This window comes from Lucilia sericata, unplaced genomic scaffold (genome assembly GCF_015586225.1).
Source record: "Lucilia sericata isolate MDLA Ls3-8-SP2 unplaced genomic scaffold, ASM1558622v1 Contig000265F_arrow, whole genome shotgun sequence".
NCBI lineage: Eukaryota > Metazoa > Arthropoda > Insecta > Diptera > Calliphoridae > Lucilia > Lucilia sericata.
The window spans coordinates 374,728-395,133 of record NW_023994290.1 but is presented as its reverse complement, the minus strand read 5'-3'; the positions used below and the strand labels follow the sequence as shown (position 1 = coordinate 395,133).

General features: G+C 31.0%; 4 protein-coding genes across 10 annotated transcripts; 2 read left to right on the top strand and 2 right to left on the bottom strand.

Annotated features, from left to right (window-relative positions):
- Positions 1-1,878: 1,878 nt before the first annotated feature.
- LOC119602950 (nuclear transcription factor Y subunit alpha) lies at positions 1,879-14,395 on the bottom strand. Of its 7 annotated transcripts, none has more exons than XM_037954778.1 (10): positions 14,240-14,395; positions 12,125-12,843; positions 9,472-10,351; positions 8,941-9,401; positions 5,066-5,166; positions 4,772-4,995; positions 4,512-4,696; positions 4,219-4,326; positions 3,301-3,361; positions 1,879-3,223 (listed from the first exon to the last, which is right to left on the bottom strand). In XM_037954778.1, the coding sequence occupies exons 3-10, from the start codon at positions 10,335-10,337 to the stop codon at positions 2,893-2,895; spliced, it is 2,337 nt and encodes a 778-aa protein (XP_037810706.1). In that variant the 5' UTR covers positions 10,338-10,351; positions 12,125-12,843; positions 14,240-14,395; the 3' UTR covers positions 1,879-2,892. The 7 variants fall into 7 exon arrangements, with proteins under 7 accessions (XP_037810706.1, XP_037810703.1, XP_037810707.1 ...); XM_037954775.1 differs by having other exon boundaries at positions 4,494-4,696; positions 14,045-14,388; XM_037954779.1 differs by having other exon boundaries at positions 1,879-3,226; positions 4,494-4,696; positions 9,046-9,401; positions 14,045-14,388.
- A 642-nt stretch (positions 14,396-15,037) lies between these two features.
- Positions 15,038-15,761, top strand: LOC119602953. The gene has a single exon (XM_037954784.1). The coding sequence runs from the start codon at positions 15,095-15,097 to the stop codon at positions 15,725-15,727; it is 633 nt and encodes a 210-aa protein (XP_037810712.1). The 5' UTR covers positions 15,038-15,094; the 3' UTR covers positions 15,728-15,761.
- A 136-nt stretch (positions 15,762-15,897) lies between these two features.
- Positions 15,898-17,035, top strand: LOC119602952 (39S ribosomal protein L2, mitochondrial). Its single transcript, XM_037954782.1, has 3 exons — positions 15,898-16,443; positions 16,504-16,716; positions 16,779-17,035. The coding sequence occupies exons 1-3, from the start codon at positions 15,963-15,965 to the stop codon at positions 16,982-16,984; spliced, it is 900 nt and encodes a 299-aa protein (XP_037810710.1). The 5' UTR covers positions 15,898-15,962; the 3' UTR covers positions 16,985-17,035.
- LOC119602951 (ubiquitin fusion degradation protein 1 homolog) lies at positions 16,972-18,407 on the bottom strand. The gene is made up of 5 exons (XM_037954781.1): positions 18,185-18,407; positions 17,997-18,123; positions 17,508-17,935; positions 17,258-17,440; positions 16,972-17,203 (listed from the first exon to the last, which is right to left on the bottom strand). The coding sequence occupies exons 1-5, from the start codon at positions 18,185-18,187 to the stop codon at positions 17,039-17,041; spliced, it is 906 nt and encodes a 301-aa protein (XP_037810709.1). The 5' UTR covers positions 18,188-18,407; the 3' UTR covers positions 16,972-17,038.
- Between the last annotated feature and the right edge of the window lie 1,999 nt (positions 18,408-20,406).

Below are 20,406 nucleotides of genomic sequence, written 5' to 3'. Positions count from 1 at the left end.
CTTAAGTTGAACTTCTTTTATTTTTATGCTAAAAATTTGTTTAATTTGTTATTTAGCGATAAAAAAATAAGGTTAAAATGTTTATTTTATGTTAAGTTTTTTAAGTTTTATAAAAGTTTTTAAATTTTTTACACCAGAGAGGCTCTTTTTAAAGAGAAAAACTTTTGCTATAGAAAATATGGAACTCTTTTAAAAAGAGAACATTTTTCTAAAGAAAATTTTAATCTCTTTAAAAGAGATAACCATTTTCTATCTAAAAATTTACTTTCTTATAAAGAGAGACCAATATTTTATAGAAATTTTACTCTCTCATAAAGACTGAAACAATTTCTATCTAAAAATTTACTGTCTTATAAATAGAGACACCTTTTCTATAAAAAATTTGACTCTCCTATAGAGAGAGATAAATTAACCATAGAAAATTTTACTCTCTTATAAAAAGAGAAAAATTTTCTTTAAATAATTTTACTTTCTTATTAAGAGACAAATGTTCTTTTGAAAATTTTACTCTATTATAAAGAGAGAACAATTATCTATAGAAAATGTTAATCTCTTATAACAAGAGAACAATTTTGTACAGAAGAAAATTTTACTCTCTTATAAAAGAGACACAATTTTACACTCTCATAAATAGAAAACAATTTTCTATAGAAAATTTTACTCTCTTAAAAAGAGAGACCATTTTTCTATAGGAAATTTTACTCTCTTATAAAGAGAGAACCATTCTCTATAGAAAATTTTACTATATTATAAAGGAGACAAATTCTTTATAGAAACTTTAACTCTATTTTCCAAAGAAAATTTGACTCTCTTAAAAGAGAGAATAATTTTCTATAAAAAGATTTACTTTCTTATAAAAAGAAAACTCTCTTATAAGGAGAGAGTAGATTTCTTTACAAAATCAGATAGACTCAGTATAATCCGTAGTATAGTCTAATCTATAGTGTAGTTTATAGTCTGGTCTAAAGTCTAGTCTGGTCTATAGTTTTGTCTAGTCTATAGTCGACTTTATACTCTAGTCTATAGTCTATTATACAATCTAGTCTATAGTCTAATCTATAGTTTAGTCTATAGTCTGGTCTATAGTTTATTATATAGTCGACTTTATATTCTAGTCTATAGTCTAGTATATAGTCTATTCTACAGACTAGTCTATAGTTTAGTCTATAGTCTAGTATGTAGATTAGTCTATAGTCTAATCTATAGTTTAGTTTATAGTCTAGTTTATTATCTAGTCTATAGTATATTCTATAGTTTAGTCTGTAGACTAGTCTAGTCTATAGTCTAGTCTTTAGTCTAGTCTATAGTTTAGTCTATAGTTTAGACTATAGCCTAGTCTATTGTCTAGTCTATAGTTTAGTCTATAGTCTAGTCAATAGTCTAGTATATAGTCTAGTCTATAGTTTAGTCTATAGTCTACTTTATTGTCTAGTCTATAGTATATTCTGCAATCAAGTCTTAGTCTATAGTCTAATCTATTGTCTACTCTATAGTTTAGTCTATAGTCCAGTCTAATGTCTAGTCTATAGTATAGTCAACAGTCTAGTCTATGTTCTAGTCTATAGTCTAGTCTATAGTCTAGTCTATTGTCTAGTTTATAGTTTAGTTTATAGTCTAGTCTATAGTCTAGTTAATAGTCTTGTTTATAGTCTTGTTTATAGTCTAGTCTATAGTCAAGTTTATAGTCGAGTCTATAGTCTAAAATCTAAAAAAAGTACTATTTTTGTTATAAGTTAGTATAATTTTAAAATTTCAATTATCCATGCCTGATATAAATACGATTTTCTCTTAAATTTTAACTTAAAAAACCGACACAAAATAAACATTTTCTTTTCATAAAGAAAACTAACATTTGTTATAATAATAAAAACAGATTTCTTTTGTTTGTTTTTTTTTAGTTTTGTTTAAATCAATATATAATAAACATTATTTATAAAGACTTTTGCTTTTGTGTAACCAATTAGTTATTTTTGTTGTTGTTTAAGCCATCATCAAAGCATATTGAATTCGTCGTTAAAAACGTGTTTTTGTGAAAAAAACAATTAATTATTAAGTTTATATTTAACAACATAAAATCATTGTAATTACATACGTTTTTTTTTTTTTCTAAAAAAAAGAAGTTAAATGAGAGCAATATCCGTTTAACGGATAAAAAAATTAATTCCTTTTTTAACGCCAACTTATATTTAACAAAAAATATATATATAAACTATAGCTTTATATTAAAAAACAAAAGTTTAATTAAAGGGTCAGCAAATTCAATATACTTTAGATAATTAAAAAATTAAAAAAAAGTGTTTAAAACAATACATTTTTGTGTGTTTAGGTGTGTTGTAGTTTAGATTAAAAATTAATTAATAACGTTACAATTTAAACGTTCAAAATGTTTGGGGAGGAAATTATAATTAAAATAGAGAATTAATGAAAAAAAAAAAATTGTTAAAAAAAGAAAACTGGGGCAGGTAAAAGTAGAATCTATAGAAATGTAATTAAAGTTAAAACTAAATTACCAGGGCTTAAGCGCAAAGAAAAAAAGATGTATGAGAGAACATTAATGTTGATTGAAGGCTCCACTTTACAGTGAGTGTTAAGAGGCGGGGAGGAGTCGGTGTTGGATGATAATGCTTTTGATGCCGTTGATGTAGTATGTGTGTTGGTGTGTGTAGGGTGTATAGTAAATTTTGTAAAATTAAAGCGTACATAATAAAACATAAATGTAATTTTTTGTTGGTTTTCATATTTTTTTGTTGTTTTTTTTTTCTTTTGTTATATATAATGATGATAATTATTTGTCAACAACACTAGCCGTAGTTGTAGTTGTTTTTTTTTTCTTTCTTTCTTCTTTTACTTATTCTTTTTTACGTTTTCTTGTTGTTGCTGTTGTCATACACATCAGAGTACTTCAACTTTTGGCCTTTTGGCACCAGCATCACATTCATCATCACCTGATTCCATATTACCACTATAATCTGTGGGCATTTCCTCATAGATAATGTCTGGATGTAGACCTTGTAGATTTTGTTGATGATGTTGCTGCTGCTGTTGCAAAGTTACCACCGTATTACCACCACCACCACCAGTACCAGCAGCCATTGCATGATTACGTTTGAGAGCAATTAAAGCACCTACACCACCACCTCCGCCGCCGCCACCACCACCACCTATTTCCTGTTGATGTTGTTGTGTTATAATCGTATTTTGATTTGTTATATAATAGGGGCTGCTGCTGTAAGTAAACAAGTGAAGTGAAAGAAATGATGTTAGTAAATGAGAGAGTAAGAAGAGATTTTTAAAATTTACCTGAATTGTTGGGTATTATTAGCGCTGGATTGTTGAATATTCTGATTTTGATAAATAATTTCTGTAAAGAAGATAAATAATTATAAAGAGAATCAATTTTTTTTAAAGAAAATTTACTCTCATTATAAGAGGCAGATATTTTCTATAGTAAGTTATACTCTCAAGTTCAGATCTAGTTCAATTCTTGTTCTGTACTAGTTCAGTTCCAGTTTAGTTTTAGTTTAGTTCTAGTTCAGTTCTAGTTCAGTTCTAGTTCAGTTCTAGTTCAGTTCTAGTTCAGTTCTAGTTCAGTTCTACTTCAGTTCTAGTTTAGTTCTAATTCAGTTCTAGTTCAGTTCTAGTTCTGTTCTACTTCAGTTCTAGTTTAGTTCTAGTTCTGTTCTACTTCAGTTCTAGTTCATATCTAGTTCAGTTCTAGTTCTAGTTCAGTTCTAGTTCAGTTCTAGTTCAGTTCTAGTTCAGTTCTATTTCAGTTCTAGTTCAGTTCTAGTTCAGTTCTAGTTCAGTTCTAGTTCAGTTCTACTTCAGTTCTAGTTCAGTTCTAGTTCAGTTCTAGTTCAGTTCTAGTTCAGTTCTAGTTCAGTTCTAGTTCAGTTCTAGTTCAGTTCTAGTTCAGTTCTAGTTCAGTTCTAGTTCAGTTCTAGTTCAGTTCTAGTTCAGTTCTAGTTCAGTTCTACTTCAGTTCTACTTCAGTTCTAGTTCAGTTTTAGTTCAGTTCTAGTTCAGTTCTAGTTCAGTTCTAGTTTAATTCTAGTTCAGTTCTTGTTCAGTTCTAGTTCAGTTCTAGTTCAGTTCTAGTTTAGTTCTAGTTTAGATTAAGTTCAGTTAGAAAATAACACTCTCTTATAAAGAGTAACAAATTTCTGGTGAAAGCCATTTTATTTAAGAAATTATAACTTATTTTTATCTCACACTCACCATTATCAACATTACGATTTTCCAAAGACATGCCTGGTGAACCAGGTGCTGATTGTAGAACAATATCTTGTAGCGGTGAACTTTCACGTGAATTATCAGCCGAATATTCTACAATTAGCAAAAAAGTAAACAAAAAACATAAAAAAAACACAAACAAAATTAACAACAACCAAAAAAAAAAAAAAAAGTTGGAAGAAAAAGAAAAAAACAAAATGAAATCACACAATGAAAATTAAAATAAATTTATGCAATGCAGAAGAAAAAATATTACACACCAAAATAAGTATAATTACCCATGTGACTTGGTGAAACAGGTGCTGAACGTGGCATGCCATACGATGGGCGAAAACCTTGGCTACTGCGTTGGCGACGTTTCTTATAGCTATGATCTATTAATTTGGCGCCACTATCAGGATCAATGCGCCAAAAGCTACCCTTGCCGGGTTCATCTTGAGAGCGTGCAACTTTTATGAAATACCTGGGAAAATAAACAAAAATGTAATGCAATAATTAGAATAATTGTTTTAGTTTTTGTTTTTCTTTCTTTACAAACCTATTTAAACTGAGATTATGACGTATGGAATTTTGCCAACCCTTATTAGTTTCTTTACGATAATAAGGATAATGTTTAACAATAAATGAATAAATGCCCGACAATGTCAATTGTTTATCTGGTGCTGCGGATATAGCCTGTACAATTAATTGAGCATAACTGTAAGGTGGTTTCTCATTATGATTATAACTGGCCGTTGAGGGCGTTTGGAATAAATCTTGTTGCTGCAAATAAATGGAATACCATAAATAAATAAAGTTTTATTTAAAAAATTGTGTTTGTGTTTTTACTTACATTTTGTAAATTATTATTACTATAATTATTATAATTATTTTGATTCTGATGAAAACCTTGACGCGGGCTAGCCGGACAACTATTGGCTGCACTTATTGTACCTAAAGGGGAATAAGTTAAAAGTTTTTTTTTTATTATTAGAGCATTAGTTTTATTTAGGGATGTTTTATTTTAGTTTGATGTGGGGTAAATGTATGGATTTTTGTGTTTTTTTATTGTTCTATTTAATGATTTTATTGTTTTTGTTATTATTTTTCCCACTCTTCGTTTTTGGGGAAACTAAGTAGAGGTATGTAGTTTTATTGCTGGTTTTATGTACTTTTGTAAAGTAGCAAATCAATTTATTCAAAATTTTGTATAAGAACTAAATGGGGAGAAGGTGAAGTTTAATAAACTTTGAAATTTATCTGTTGTTTTGTAATTTGATTCAAAATAAATCGATTTTGAAAAATTTTACTATATCTTAATAAATGAGTGTTGTTTCTATGGAAAATTTCGTGCTCTTTATAAGATATTGCTATTTGTATATGAGATCGACATTTTCTTTAGAAACTTTTGAGAGCGACATTTTCTATAGAAGAGAGCAACATATTGTATAGAAAATTTTACTCTCTTTATTAAAGGACAATATGTTTTAAAGACAATTGTATTCTTTTTCGTTTAAGAGAGTGAATTCTGTGCTAGTTCAGTTCTGGTTCAGTTCTGATTCAGTCCTAGTTCAGTTCTAGTTCAGTTCTAGTTCAGTTTTAGTTCAGTTTTAGTTCAGTTTTAGTTCAGTTCTAGTTCAGTTCTAGTTCAGGTATAGTTCAGTTCTAGTTCAGTTTTAGTTTTAGTTCTAGTTCAGTTCTAGTTCAGTTTTAGTTCAGTTCTAGTTCAGTTCTAGTTCAGTTTTAGTTCAGTTTTAGTTCAGTTTTTAGTTCAGTTCTAGTTCAGTTCTAGTTCAGTTTTTTGTAGTTTTCAGTTCTAGTTTCTAGTTCAGTTCTAGTTCAGTTCTAGTTCAGTTCTAGTTCAGTTCTAGTTCAGTTCTAGTTTCAGTTTCTAGTTCAGTTCTAGTCAGTTTTAGTGTTCAGTTTTAGTTTAGTTCTAGTTCAGTTCTAGTTCAGTTCTAGTTCAGTTCTAGTTCAGTTCTAGTTCAGCTTCTAGTTCAGTTCTAGTTCAGTTCTAGTTCAGTTCCTAGTAGTTCTAGTTCAGTTCTAGTTCCAGTTCCTAGTTCAGTTCTAGTTCAGTTTTCTAGTTCAGTTCATTAGTTCAGTTCTAGTTCAGTTCTAGTTCAGTTCTAGTTCAGTTCTAGTTCAGTTCTAGTTCAGTTCTAGTTCAGTTCTAGTTCAGTTCTAGTTCAGTTCTAGTTCAGTTCTAGTTCAGTTCTAGTTCAGTTCTAGTTCAGTTCTAGTTCAGTTCTAGTTCAGTTCTAGTTCAGTTCTAGTTCAGTTCTAGTTCGTTCTAGTTCAGTTCTAGTTCAGTTCTAGTTCAGTTCTAGTTCAGTTCTAGTTCAGTTCTAGTTCAGTTCTAGTTCAGTTCTAGTTCAGTTCTAGTTCAGTTCTAGTTCAGTTCTAGTTCAGTTCAGTTCTAGTTCAGTTCAGTTCTAGTTCAGTTCTAGTTCAGTTCAGTTCTAGTTCAGTTCAGTTCTAGTTCAGTTCTAGTTCAGTTCAGTTCTAGTTCAGTTCTAGTTCAGTTCTAGTTCAGTTCTAGTTCAGTTCTAGTTCAGTTCTAGTTCAGTTCTAGTTCAGTTCTAGTTCAGTTCTAGTTCAGTTCTAGTTCAGTTCTAGTTCAGTTCTAGTTCAGTACTAGTTCAGTTCTAGTTCAGTTCTAGTTCAGTTCTAGTTCAGTTCTAGTTCAGTTCTAGTTCAGTTCTAGTTCAGTTCTAGTTCAGTTCTAGTTCAGTTCTAGTTCAGTTCTAGTTCAGTTCTAGTTCAGTTCTAGTTCAGTTCTAGTTCAGTTCTAGTTCAGTTCTAGTTCAGTTCTAGTTCAGTTCTAGTTCAGTTCTAGTTCAGTTCTAGTTCAGTTCTAGTTCAGTTCTAGTTCAGTTCTAGTTCAGTTCTAGTTCAGTTCTAGTTCAGTTCTAGTTCAGTTCCGTTCAGTTCTAGTTCAGTTCTAGTTCAGTTCTAGTTCAGTTCTAGTTCAGTTCTAGTTCAGTTCTAGTTCAGTTCTAGTTCAGTTCTAGTTCAGTTCTAGTTCAGTTCTAGTTCAGTTCTAGTTCAGTTCTAGTTCAGTTCTAGTTCAGTTCTAGTTCAGTTCTAGTTCAGTTCTAGTTCAGTTCTAGTTCAGTTCTAGTTCAGTTCTAGTTCAGTTCTAGTTCAGTTCTAGTTCAGTTCAGTTCAGTTCTAGTTCAGTTCTAGTTCAGTTCTAGTTCAGTTCTAGTTCAGTTCTAGTTCTAGTTTCAGTTCTAGTTCAGTTCTAGTTCAGTTCTAGTTCAGTTCTAGTTCAGTTCTAGTTCAGTTCTAGTTCAGTTCTAGTTCAGTTCTAGTTCAGTTCTAGTTCAGTTCTAGTTCAGTTCTAGTTCAGTTGTTCTAGTTCAGTTCTAGTTCAGTTCTAGTTCAGTTCTAGTTCAGTTCTAGTTCAGTTCTAGTTCAGTTCTAGTTCAGTTCTAGTTCAGTTGTAGTTCAGTTCTATAGTTCAGTTCTAGTTCAGTTCTAGTTCAGTTCTAGTTCTGTTCTAGTTCAGTTCTAGTTCAGTTCTAGTTCAGTTCTAGTTCAGTTCTAGTTCAGTTCTAGTTCAGTTCTAGTTCAGTTCTTGTTGGGTTTAAGATAAGTTCTAGTTCAATTCTAGTTCAGTTCTAGTTCAGTTCTAGTTCAGTACTAGTTCAGTTCTAGTTCAGTTCTAGTTCAGTTCTAGTTCAGTTCTAGTTCAGTTTGAGTTCAGTTCTAGTTCAGTTCTAGTTCAGTTCTAGTTCAGTTCTAGTTCAGTTCTAGTTCAGTTCTAGTTCAGTTCTAGTTCAGTTCTAGTTCAGTTCTAGTTCAGTTCTAGTTCAGTTCTAGTTCAGTTCTAGTTCAGTTCTAGTTCAGTTCTAGTTCAGTTCTAGTTCAGTTCTAGTTCAGTTCTAGTTCAGTTCTAGTTCAGTTCTAGTTCAGTTCTAGTTCAGTTCTAGTTCAGTTCTAGTTCAGTTCTAGTTCAGTTCTAGTTCAGTTCTAGTTCAGTTCTAGTTCAGTTCTAGTTCAGTTCTAGTTCAGTTCTAGTTCAGTTCTAGTTCAGTTCTAGTTCAGTTCTAGTTCAGTTCTAGTTCAGTTTTATTTCAGTTCTAGTTCAGTTCTAGTTCAGTTCTCGTTCAGTTCTAGTTCAGTTCTAGTTCAGTTCTAGTTCAGTTCTAGTTCAGTTCTAGTTCAGTTCTAGTTCAGTTCTAGTTCAGTTCTAGTTCAGTTCTAGTTCAGTTCTAGTTCAGTTCTTGTTGGGTTTAAGTTCAGTTCTTGTTGAGTTTAAGTTCAGTTCTTGTTCAGTTCTAATTCAGGTCTTGTTGAGTTCTAGTTCAGTTCTTGTTGAGTTTAAGTTAAGTTCTAGTTCAATTCTAGTTCTTGTTTAGTTTTAGTTCAGTTCTAGTTCAATTCTAGTTCAGTTCTAGTTCAGTTCTTGTTGAGTTTAAGTTCAGTTCAATAAAAAATTTATAAGAGAGTAAAATTAAAAAAAAAAAGCTTTCAAATATCTATTTTTCGTGGCTTTAAAAAAAGAAAATTTTGATTTGAAATAAAGCAATTGAACACAAACTTTATGTTAATTTCGAATAAATACTTTTTCATCACCAAAAAAAATTGATTTCAATCATATAAAAATGAAAATTAAAGAAAAAAATTTCAACTGAAACTAATCTTGGAAAACAAAACAGAGAAAACGTAATAAAAACAAAGGTAAAATAGTAGTTAACAAATACAAAGAATTTGACTTGCCAGTTGGTGATAAATAAGGAGACTTTTGTTCCTTTTTGGGTATAGATATTTTAAGTGGTGAATAAATAACATTCGAATTATCCATAGGTAGTAAATGAGAACCACCTGAAGAGCTTAAATGTTGTTGCTGCTGCTGAGACGATGATATATGCTGCATTTGATGAATGCCACCGCCACCTCCTCCGCCGCCGCCACCATGCAATTGCTGCTGATGTAATTCCTCGGCTGAAGCAGGTGATATAATAACTTGATGAACATTGCCTACACTGCCACCACCATGGCCACTTATAAGATGATGAGAAGAGGCGGATGAGGAAGAAATATTATGATGATGATTGTTATTCAAAGAGTTATTACTCAAATTATTAACACCACCAACAACCACATTTGTGGGTGAATCCGTATGCAAGAAACTTTCAAATTGTATGCGTATCTCAGTGCTGGGAAAACGGAAATAACAACTAAAAGCACAAAGGAGAAAGTTAGAAACATAAAATTAAATTGTTAAGAGGTCAAAGTTAAGTAGCTCACCTTGCTGGCAATTTTAAAGGATCGGCATTGCGCCTCTGCAAGAAATCATCCACAAATATACCATTCTTACTCAAACATTGTACATAGAAATCACGAGTATCGGCATCAAACAGTACTTGAAAATGTTTGCGCGACACTAGATTATTTTCGGCCACATGAAAATGAACATGAGATGTTGATGAATTACGACCGATTATGGTGCAGGCCTCGGTGATGTAAAGAAATTCATCTTCATATTTTAAATAGCCGACAGCATGATCGGGTGGTGGCGGTGGTCTTTGTTGTTGTTGCAATTGAAATTGTTGTAAAGGGGCAGGTGGGGTTGTTGTTGTCGTCGTATTATTGGAATTATTCCGATTATTATGATTTAAAGAGGCAGAAGAGGAATTCGTATTATTGTTGTTATGAGCAGGAGAAGAATTTAAATCATCACTATTGTTGGTAGTATTACTGATGCTATTGTTATTGTTATTGCTGAGAGCTGAACCATGATGCAATTGCAACATATCTTTAGCTATAGCGACAGTGGCAGCGTCGGCCGTAACCGTAACACTGCTGCTGTTGCTGGTATTTAAATTATTGCTGCTTATGGTGAGGCTGTTATTTAAACTGTTGGTGGTGGTGGTGGTGGTGCTGCTGCTGTTGTTGTTGCTGCTCTTGGTGGTTGTTAAAGGACCACTTTTAATAGATGTTGCTGTTGTTGTTGTTAATTTTAAGGTGGTTGTATTACTGTTGTTGTTAAAATTGTTGTTTGTGAGTTTTATATTTGAGTTGTTGTTGTTGCTGCTGCTACTGCTGTTATTTTGGAGTAATTGGGTGGGCGGGATATTAAGGCTTCTATTTGTTGTTGTAGAACCGGTGGCCATGAACTAGTAAGATACTGAAATTGTAATAAAAGTATAGGTTTTTTCAGACTGCTTAGACTATAGATAATATTAATGTTTAGAAAATAAAAACAGAATAGAAAATTAACCAAACTATAGAATATCTTCTAGACTACAATATAGACTAGTGTGTAGACTAAACTATAGACTAGACTATGAACTGGAATATAGACTAGACTAGACTAGACTATAGAATATATTATAGACAGACCTTAGATTAAACTGAATATATGCTTTACTAAGACAACTATAGACTAGACTATAGATTAGGGTATACACTAGACTATATACCAGACTACAATCCAGACTATAGATTAGACTGTAGACTGGTTTGTAGCATGTGTATAATATGGCCTATAATCTAGTCTTTAATTTGATCTTTAGTCTAGACTAAAGTCCAGATTATAGAGCAGACTATAGACTAGACTATAGATACTATAAACTATACTATAAACTAGTCTATTAACAAGACTGTAGCCTAAACTATAGATTAAATTATAAAGCAGACTATAGACTAGACTATTAGATCTAATTTTCCTGAAAAAAAAACTTGTTAAAATAAAACTTAGTATGTAGTTTATATTGTTGGCCTTAAGTCTTCCATTTCAAATTATCCAATTAGAATCTATAAGTTCTTTAATTTCTGTTGGAAATCGTATATCGAAACTGAAAAATAAAAGTTTCTAATTCGATTTTATAACATTTTTGTATTACTATTAAAAATAGACAAGTTTCCTTTGCACGAAACCAAAGCTTCTAAAAATAAAACAAATTTCCGCCGACTCATTTCCGGGCAAAAGGTATACCGGCTATTAGCTTATATAAAAGGTTTCCTTTGCATAAAACTAAACTTATTTTTGGATAAATAGGTATTGATTCTTATTTTTAAAATTTATCATATGAACTATTATTGTTTATTAGCTCATGTATGACCCCAGCAGCTAGACTTTTAGATGATTCATTAAAAATATAATTCCTTTGCGTAAAACTGTACTTTTTTTTGGATAATTATTGGTCCCTGGACGACTTGGACTAATTAGAGTCTAATTGGTTTGGTTGTCTCTGGTGCCTGTAATTATCAAAAATATGACCTTTGACATCTTTCAATAAACTTTTGTAACAAACTATATTAACTAGCCATAAAAAATCCTTAAACACAAACACTAAAAACCTCTAAAATAATTTGTTATTGAAACACAATACACCTTTGACCCTTAAAAGTAAACTATGCGCGACCATATGTCGAACTTTTGCTACACACTGTATAAATTTCCAAAACAATCGCTCAACAAACATTTATTTGCATTACAATAGAAAAATTAATATTATTTCTTTTCGTTTTTTTTTTTTTTCACTTAATCCACGTGGATGTTAAATTGTTGGATGAATGATATATTTTGTTTTTTAGTTGTATTTATAAATAATTTCTTAATATGTACAATAAATAATTTAGGTTACTTGTTGTGTATGCAGCAGCAACCAAACGAGCGGCAGCCACACACAAAACATAACCTTAATTTTTCAACAAAAAAAAATAAAAACTCAACACAAAATTTAATATTAATTACATTATTTACAACAAGTTTGTCTTACGACAATTTAATTAGAAAAAAAACTGCTTTATAAATAAATAAACGAACGCAACGAGTGACGAAAAATAAAAATATGAAAAAAAAAAAATAATAAACACACTGTTGTGACTAAATAAATAAATGAACGCGAAACGAACGAGAGAACAAATGGATAATAATAAAGTTGCTAATGTTTACCTTTTTTTGTATTTCTATTACTTGTTATGTTTTGTGCTGCTAATTCTGATACGGCAAAAAAAATATTAACGAAAAAAGAAGAAACTGATCGTCGTATATTGTTGTTGTTGCGCACTCACACGATTTGCTTGTTGTTTTTAGTTTTTTTTTTTTTATTCAAAATTTTCAAACGTTTAGCAACACTGTTAATTGTTTTTTTTTTTTTTTTCCTTTTTGCGTGTTTACAAATTGTTTGTTTTTGTTTTTTATTTTTCTCTACTCTTTTATGGTTTTTTAGCGGACTTTATTCAAGGTTTTTCAATAACACACAATAAGAATTTTTGTTGTTGTTGTTGTTTTTGTTTTCTATTCTTATTTTCAAGAGTTGTTTATTTTTAAGCGGAATTTTATGTTTTTGTAGTTGTTGCTACTCTTGTTGTTGTTATTGTTTTGTGCTGTCGTGTGTAAATGTAAATGAAATTTACGGTTGTTTTTCTTTTGTTTATTTATTTTCTCTGCTATTCATTCAATCGTTCGCTCACTATCTCACTCTCTCGCTCTATTCCCATTTGTGGACTATTTGTCTCTTTTCCTCTTTTGTTTTTAGGCTTAAAAAACCATATAAAATCGATATCGTGCGTATTTGTTGTTTTTTGCTATTATTATTATAATTTATTATTGGTGGTGGTGTTGTTAATTTGATGTTGTTGTTGTTAATGCTTTTCTCTTGTTATTGCACACTGTAATGTATAAAATGAAAAAAAAAGAGGAAAAAACAATTAAAAACAAATAATATAGCAAAATAAATAATAAAAAATTTTATATTCACATCAGGGATGGCAAATGGAATTTTCAAATTGTGTTTCAAGCATTAAGAATTGTACTTTTTAAATCTGATTGTAACAAATATTTGTTCAATTGTATGCGTTGTGAAACAAACCATTTCAACAAAGTTTCTATAAATCAACTACATACTTTGTTCAACAAAAGTCAAATATCTTGTAAAAAAATCAGAAAAATCAATTCAATATAAAAAATATTAAATTATTATTACAAACGTTCGTATATAATAATAAAATCTGTCTGAAAATAATATTTAAAAAATCAATTCAATAATAGTTCTCTTTTATTAGCAAACATTTTACATTTCAACAAAAACATTAAAAGATAAGTTAAAAACTCGAAAATGTCCAAATGACTATAGTGTAGTCTAGACGGGTCTTAAGACTATAAATAGACTGGTCTATATAATAGCCCAAAGACTAATTTATAAATATTACTCTATATACCTACAACATATAAACTAATCCATAGACTAAATAGAATAGCGCAAAGATTAATTCAAAGACTATATATACTATACTATAAAAAAGTCATTAGACTAGCCCATAAAAAGAACTATATACGCCTATTGAAATTGTATTTTAAATATACCCTTGCACTTTTGTTAGATTATTTCAATAAGGTAAATTTTGAAGCGCAGCATATATCGAATAAAGTACAATTGTATAAATTTTTCCAACCCTGATACAAATACAGTATAATAAAAATACAACTCTGTTTGCCAAGTGTTTTTCTTTTGCTGGTTTATTTTGCTCATCATCAACGTCGTTAAAAATATATATTGTATATAAAAAAAGCCGCTTTGTTTTGTATTCATAGTTTTTTTTGTATAAGACTCCACCTGTATATTTTTTTAGAATGTTTTTCGGCTTTAAAGCGTAAATACAAAAACACAAATAAATATATGTGGCCCGCTTACCCCAACCCTGTGTTTTTTTGTTAAAGGAAATGTTTTCATAAGACCCATTCCTAACCATAACCCCCTGCCAACCCCTTTTTAAGACCCTTGCAGCTATTTAGCAATTTTAGCAAATAAAAAATCCTCCATTAAACAGCCAAAACCAACAAAACAACGACGACGATTGCGTAAAAACTTACCAAGCAGCAAATTAATTTTTCTTATATTTTCAACAATTGTTAACAAAAATACTTGATGCCTGATTATTTACCACAAAACTTTAGCAAACATATAGAATATTTTAATTTCCATTAAAAACTTTAACTTGTTTTTTTGTTTTCAATATATTTTTTTCTGGGCGGCATTTATTAATTTTAACACTATTATTTATTTACCCTTTTTTTCTATTGATTATTATGTTTATTTTTCGTTTTTTTATTAAATAAATAATTTTTTCTTGACAATTTTAAAGCTTAGCACGTTTTTTGTTTTCCGTCCCCGTTTTAGTGCGGCTGTTTCTATGTCGCGTATTTTTTATTTTATTTTTTTTTTTCTTCACTCACGTAGTGTTTTTGTGTTGGTGTAAAATTTGTGTATATTTTTCTGTATATGTGTAGGTATATTTTTATTTTTTTTCCACTTTTTCCTTTATATATTCATCAAGAAAAAATTTTTTCTATCTCATTCCTGTTGTTTACTTTATACCAATGAGAAAATTTTTCTTATTACAATTTTTAAGTTGGTAAAGGGTCTCCCCTTAGGCTATTTAACTTAATTAAATTTAACCACAAAAAAAGCTTGTTTTTTGTTACAAGTTTTAATAATTTATTATAACAATTTAACAATAATATTATTGTTTTTATAACGCGGTTACTCGCCTTTTCTGTGCTGTGCACGACGACCAGAGACCTGCGCCGACAAACATTAACGGCGGCGGATGCTGGCACTTAAAATTTCGGCGGCGGCTTGAAAACGGTTGTAAGCCGGCTAAGTTTTCAGCTATGTTTTTAAATTTTCAAAGTTAATAAATAAAAAGCAAATATTGAAAATTTTTTATAATACTCCATATTAAATAAAATCGTTACTTTATACAACTTAATATAAATAAAACAATATTCTGCTGCCTCAAATGTTCTTAAAAAGAAAAGAATTTGAAAATAATTTTATTTTGTAATATTTCTTTTAATCTGGCAACTCTTGCTGTAAACTGTATTGTTTTTCTTTTGATCATTCTTTTGGTCACCAACAAAATGTGTGATTTACCAGAAAATTTACAAATTAAACGTGAACCATCACCACCTTCTACGCCCGAGGATAAATCTTCTCCCCATAACATAAAGGCTAAGCTAAATTTGCATGTAAAACGTAGACTACAAGATTTCAGTCAAGCAAACACAGCATTGGAGGAAACCTCTTACAATAATAAAACACCACCCGATATTAAGCAAGAGCCTCAAAAACTAGAAACTACCAGACAAAAAAGACCTTATCATAAGAGAACAGATAAACATAAACCCCACACACCGTCTTTGGAAGCCTCAGCGACAACAAATGTAGCAACCTCTGCTGGGCCTCGTAAATATAAACATAAAATCAAGCAAATTGTGGCCAACAATGATAATCAAGAACTAACAGCCAGCTCTAATGCTGCCCTAGAGGAACCTTTAGCAGTTGGTAGCTCTAATACTACAATAACAGCTGGTGCTCTTAGTGCGGGAGATGAAGATGAGGCTGGTCATGATGCAGACTTAAAGGCGGTTAGAGAAAAGGAGAAATGTCCCGACGTTTTGGCCATGGTGTTAAGCATGAAGAAAAGAGCTTTAATGCAAGATCCAGAAGTGCAAAAGTTTTTAAAAGATGTTATGGAAGTAATAAAATCATAAATTTGTTTACAAAACAAGAAAAAATTTGACATTTATTAGTGCTGACAAGTTTTATTTCGTGATACTTATTTTTATAACCTAAAGCTTTTATATATATATAACTTATAACAGAAAGCTTTTGTATATATTATTCGGCAGCTGTTTTCTTTGACATTTCGGCGAGTGGCATTTATTTTTCCTGGCCAATAAGAATTTGTTGAATAATCTTTTTAAAACGATAATAATTAATTAAAAAATGAATAATTTAACAAGATTAATGGCCAATTGTGCTTTACAAACACCAAAGACTTCTTTAATAACAAAAACCTCCGCCTGGTCGGCCTTACAGTTGAGAACTAAAACTAAAGTGGTGGAAAAACCTAAACCAGGTGGCGGCAGACAATTTAGACGTATTGTACACTTTAAAGATGAATACACTATTGAGCCGTTAAAAATAACCCATCTGGCTGGTAGAGATCCTGTGACAGGACGTGTGGTAGCCAAGGGTATTGGGGGTGGTATTAAGCAAAAATATCATTGGATTAAATGGGTACGTGATGGCCCATTGGAGGGACCGGCTCAGGAGGAAAAAGTTTTGGAAATATTAGATGACGGTTGTCGTACAGCCAAAATAGCTTTAGTGGGTGTGGGTGATGAATTAAAATATATATTGGCCAGTGAAAATATGAAACCCGGCGATATTATCAAAACTTCCAGATTTATACCCAGAATACCAGGTAGATATGGTTAATATTATTAAAAAAATGTGCTAATATAAAGTTATTTTCATTTTCTAGTAAGACCCAATGAGGGAGATGCTTATCCCTTAGGAGCCTTGCCGGTGGGTACTAGAATACACAATTTGGAAAAGAATCCCGGTTATCCCTGTCATATGATACATGCGGCCGGTACCTATGGCACTATTTTGCGTAAATTCGATGACAAGGTGGTGGTACAATTACCCTCCAAAAGAGAATTTGCTTTTGATAAAACATGCATGGCCACAGTGGGTAAGTAGTGAGTTTCTTTGTTAAATTATTGAAAACAAAAATTGGTTTTTATTTTATTCAAGGACGTGTTAGTAACATAGAACACAATAAGCAGCATATAGGCTCTGCTCAACGCATGCGTGAATTGGGTAATCGTCCTCGTTCTGGTTTATGGCAACGTAAAGATGGTCGTTTTGGTCGCAAGATACGCAAACTGCCACCTATGACTTTAGTGCCACCACCACCCGGCAAACCTGCTGAAATTATAAAACTTACTTTACCTTTGTAAAATATTTTAAAGAAAATTTATTAAAATTAAAAATTATGTGTTAAAATTTTACATTTATTTGCGTGATTTTTTCATGGAGAAACCTTGGCCTTGGAATGTTTCTTCCGGCTCGGGAGCTGATTCGATTTCAGCCACACGATCGCTTATGGGTTTGATGGTCCGATCAAATTTCAGCATACCAAATTTGTAGTCATAATCTGGAACACCACGAGCCAAAATCTATGGAAATTGTAATGTGAAGAATATGATTAACAGTAAAAGTAATAAACTAACCTTTTTAATGACTGGCGTATCCAATTGTGAATCCTTTTTCTTTTTTCCATCCAGACGTACCCCGGAACCTTTGAAGGTTTCCACTACTTCTTCCATAACATGATCTTGAGGCTGTTCCTCCACCGGCTGTTCTCTTTTGGCAGTCGTAGGTTCTTTGTAACCCACCGGAGCCTCGAATTCCACCTTTAACAAGATAAAAGTAAAGAATTCAAGAAAAGGATTTAGTCATTCATATAAAAGAGAGTCTTACATTCATATCACACTCTATAATGCTGACAGCATTACCCGGTTTCGTTTCCAACACACACAATTCATACACTTTCTTATTGTATTTAATGGCCACCACATCGCCCGTAGTCAAACAGGCGAAATTACGCAAAGCATTTTCCAACACAGCCTTGGGATTTGTTATATCCAAAAAATCTGTGCTATGAGGCTGAAATTTCGAAAACTTAGCCACCGGCAAGGAAACACTTTCAATTGTTAAAATATCTCCCTCTTCCAGCAGCAAATTGTCCATCATCCAATAGGGCAAATAGCATTTACCCTCATCGGCTACAAATTCCAAAACGCCAGCATGTGATGTGCGAGCTTTTTTGTTGTTGATCAACTTAAATAACATGGGATATTCAACATTTAAACGGGTCAACGAATCCAAAGCAGAGGGAGGCATTATTACTGGAAAAACAAAGGAATTATATTACAAATTTATGTTTAAAATTTAATGGGTAATAACTACTTTTGCCACCATTCTCTACATCTTGTCTCTCATTGCCCGGCAGCATGGATACCGAGAAACATTTGTAGGAGGCCTTAAAGTTGCGTCCTCCATCGGGAAACATCATATTAAAACCACTAAACTGAAACTAAATTTTAGGATTTTTATATATTTACATATTTATTATATTATTTTTTTATTAAGATTACCATTTTCGTTTAATTTTCTTTAATTTGCGATAAATTTCTTTAAAAAATACTTAAGTTTTTTTCTAATGATTTCTCAAATTTTCTGTTTTTTTCGTTAGTCTTGTTATTGTTTTTCTTTGTTTTTGCGAATGACGTTTATTTTTTATACAGACAATTCACAATAGTTTTTGCAATTGTCATAGGGTAAATCACAGGGAATGGTTAGCTAACAGCTGTTAGCTACAGTAATGCCAATTGTATAATTCTGTTTACAAAATTTGTTGCTTTTTTAATGAAATAGCAAAATTTCCATACTAAACTAACTTTCCGCTAGACTTTAGAATAGATTAGGGACTTGACGTTAGACTATACTATATACTAGACTTCTTCGATATCAAAAAGAACTGATATGAAAAAAAAAACTTTTGAAAACTTAGCCGGCTTACAGTATCAAACAAATCCGTCAATAAATTTCAACGGCGTAGTTATCACCAGCTGACATTGTTCTATGCAATACAAAGAGAAAAGCGGCGTAAGCATTTTTTGCAATTACTAGAAGAGAGAGTGTTTTTTTTTTATTATACCAACAAATACATGTGTTTTAGCAAAAAGCAAAAGGAAAAAGTACCATTTAAATGTTTTAGTTTCAACTGTGTATAAATCATTCTCGTTTGAGTAACAACCAGAGCCGACTAAGCCTAGCCGCCGAATGTCAAAGCTGCCGCCGCCGAAAATTTTTCAGCTTAATACGGACAGGTGTCTGGTAATTTTTTCAAGGGAATAATTTTTTTTAGGGAATAAACGGGTAAAAACTGTATTTTGGTACTTTTTTCGCACCCCACGTATCTTTTAAACCAGTGAACATTCAAACAATATTTTTGACTTCTTCATAACTTAACGAAAAAATAAAAATATGAATTTAGTACTTTTTGGATATTCGGACGTTTAAGGGGTTAAAATTGTACCTATTTTTGGCACTTTTTTCATAAAACATTGTTTTTGGTTTATTAACTCATACATATGAAGAAGGCCTTTGGTAATTTTTCGTTCTTCAAATGGTACTTTTTGAGTTTTCTATTATAATGAACCTAGAAACATAAAACTAAGCAATCAGGGACTTGAGGAAATGAAAATTTAAACTCAAGTATTTTCTGGTACTTTTTCGTTCTTTAACTGGTACTTTTTGAATTTTCTATCATATTGAACTTAGGAACATGAAATTAAATAAAATAGGTATTTTGATACTTTTTCGTACTTCAACTGGTACTTTTAGAGTTTTCTAAAATATTGAATATATAAACATAAAATTAACCACGCAGTATCCTAATTGAATTAAAATTTAAAAAGGACAATTTCTGGTACTTTTTTGTTATTTTACTAATACTTTTCGAATTTTCTATAATATTGAACCTAAAATTGGACATGCAGCTTCCTGATTGTATAAAAATCTGTATGCGAGGAATTTCTGATTTAATTTATAAAAAGGCACTGTCTGGTACTTTATCGTTCTTCAACTGTTTTTTTTTTTTCTGTAATATTAAGACTATAATCATAAAATCAAACTTATAGAGTTCTCTAAAAGGGGGACTTTTTGATATTGCATTTTATTCCAATACGATGAGGGTAGCAAAGCATACTGGGTATAGCAAGTACATTATAATTTAAATAGAAAAATACTTGAATTGTTAAACAGACACTTTGCAGCACGTTTACATCTTCAAACGTCCAAATAAATCAGCCAGATATTTTAAAATTTCCATTAAGCCACAAACACCAGAAATATTGTCTATATGAAAATGGTCAATATATTTTTTTTCATTTAAATTTAATAGTTTAATAGCAAACAAACCTTTTTAAATCACTTAAATACCTTTTGTTTAAATTTAGAATCGAAAATTAACGGGTTCGCCTTGGGCGAATTTGTATACATACCAATTATGCCATTATTTAAATAAAATAATATTTGTTTACGAGATGCTTGGTATTTTCAGATTTTTTACATAAATAATTCAAAATATTAACAAAGTTTCTCTCCGTTTAACGGACATTTTTATATATAAAAATGTAAAACAATAACAAACTTTGACAGCTACGTAAACCAGCCGAATTAAGAAAAAAATTATCAGCTGATTGAATAACACCACCTTATATGAATTCGCCTTGCATTTAAATGTTTTTCTTTCAACTGTGTAAAAATCATTCTCGTTTGAGAGAAAAGCGGCGTAAGCTTTTTTTGCAATTAT

Bases quoted from the DNA above. Each gene is read 5' to 3' on its own strand.
- LOC119602950 (XM_037954773.1), bottom strand. From the start codon at position 10,337: ATGGCCACCGGTTCTACAACAACAAATAGAAGCCTTAATATCCCGCCC. The intron at 4,697-4,771 runs GTTTGTAAAGAA...TTATTTTCCCAG, and splicing joins CATAATCTCAGTTTAAATAG to GTATTTCATAAAAGTTGCAC. The intron at 3,227-3,300 runs GTAAATTTTAAA...GTTTACTTACAG, and splicing joins AATAATACCCAACAATTCAG to CAGCAGCCCCTATTATATAA.
- LOC119602952 (XM_037954782.1), top strand. From the start codon at position 15,963: ATGAATAATTTAACAAGATTAATGGCCAATTGTGCTTTACAAACACCA. The intron at 16,444-16,503 runs GTAGATATGGTT...TTCATTTTCTAG, and splicing joins ATTTATACCCAGAATACCAG to TAAGACCCAATGAGGGAGAT. The intron at 16,717-16,778 runs GTAAGTAGTGAG...ATTTTATTCAAG, and splicing joins AACATGCATGGCCACAGTGG to GACGTGTTAGTAACATAGAA.
- LOC119602951 (XM_037954781.1), bottom strand. The intron at 17,936-17,996 runs GTAGTTATTACC...TTGTTTTTCCAG, and splicing joins TGTAGAGAATGGTGGCAAAA to TAATAATGCCTCCCTCTGCT. The intron at 17,204-17,257 runs GTTAGTTTATTA...CAATTTCCATAG, and splicing joins ATACGCCAGTCATTAAAAAG to ATTTTGGCTCGTGGTGTTCC.
- LOC119602953 (XM_037954784.1), top strand. From the start codon at position 15,095: ATGTGTGATTTACCAGAAAATTTACAAATTAAACGTGAACCATCACCA.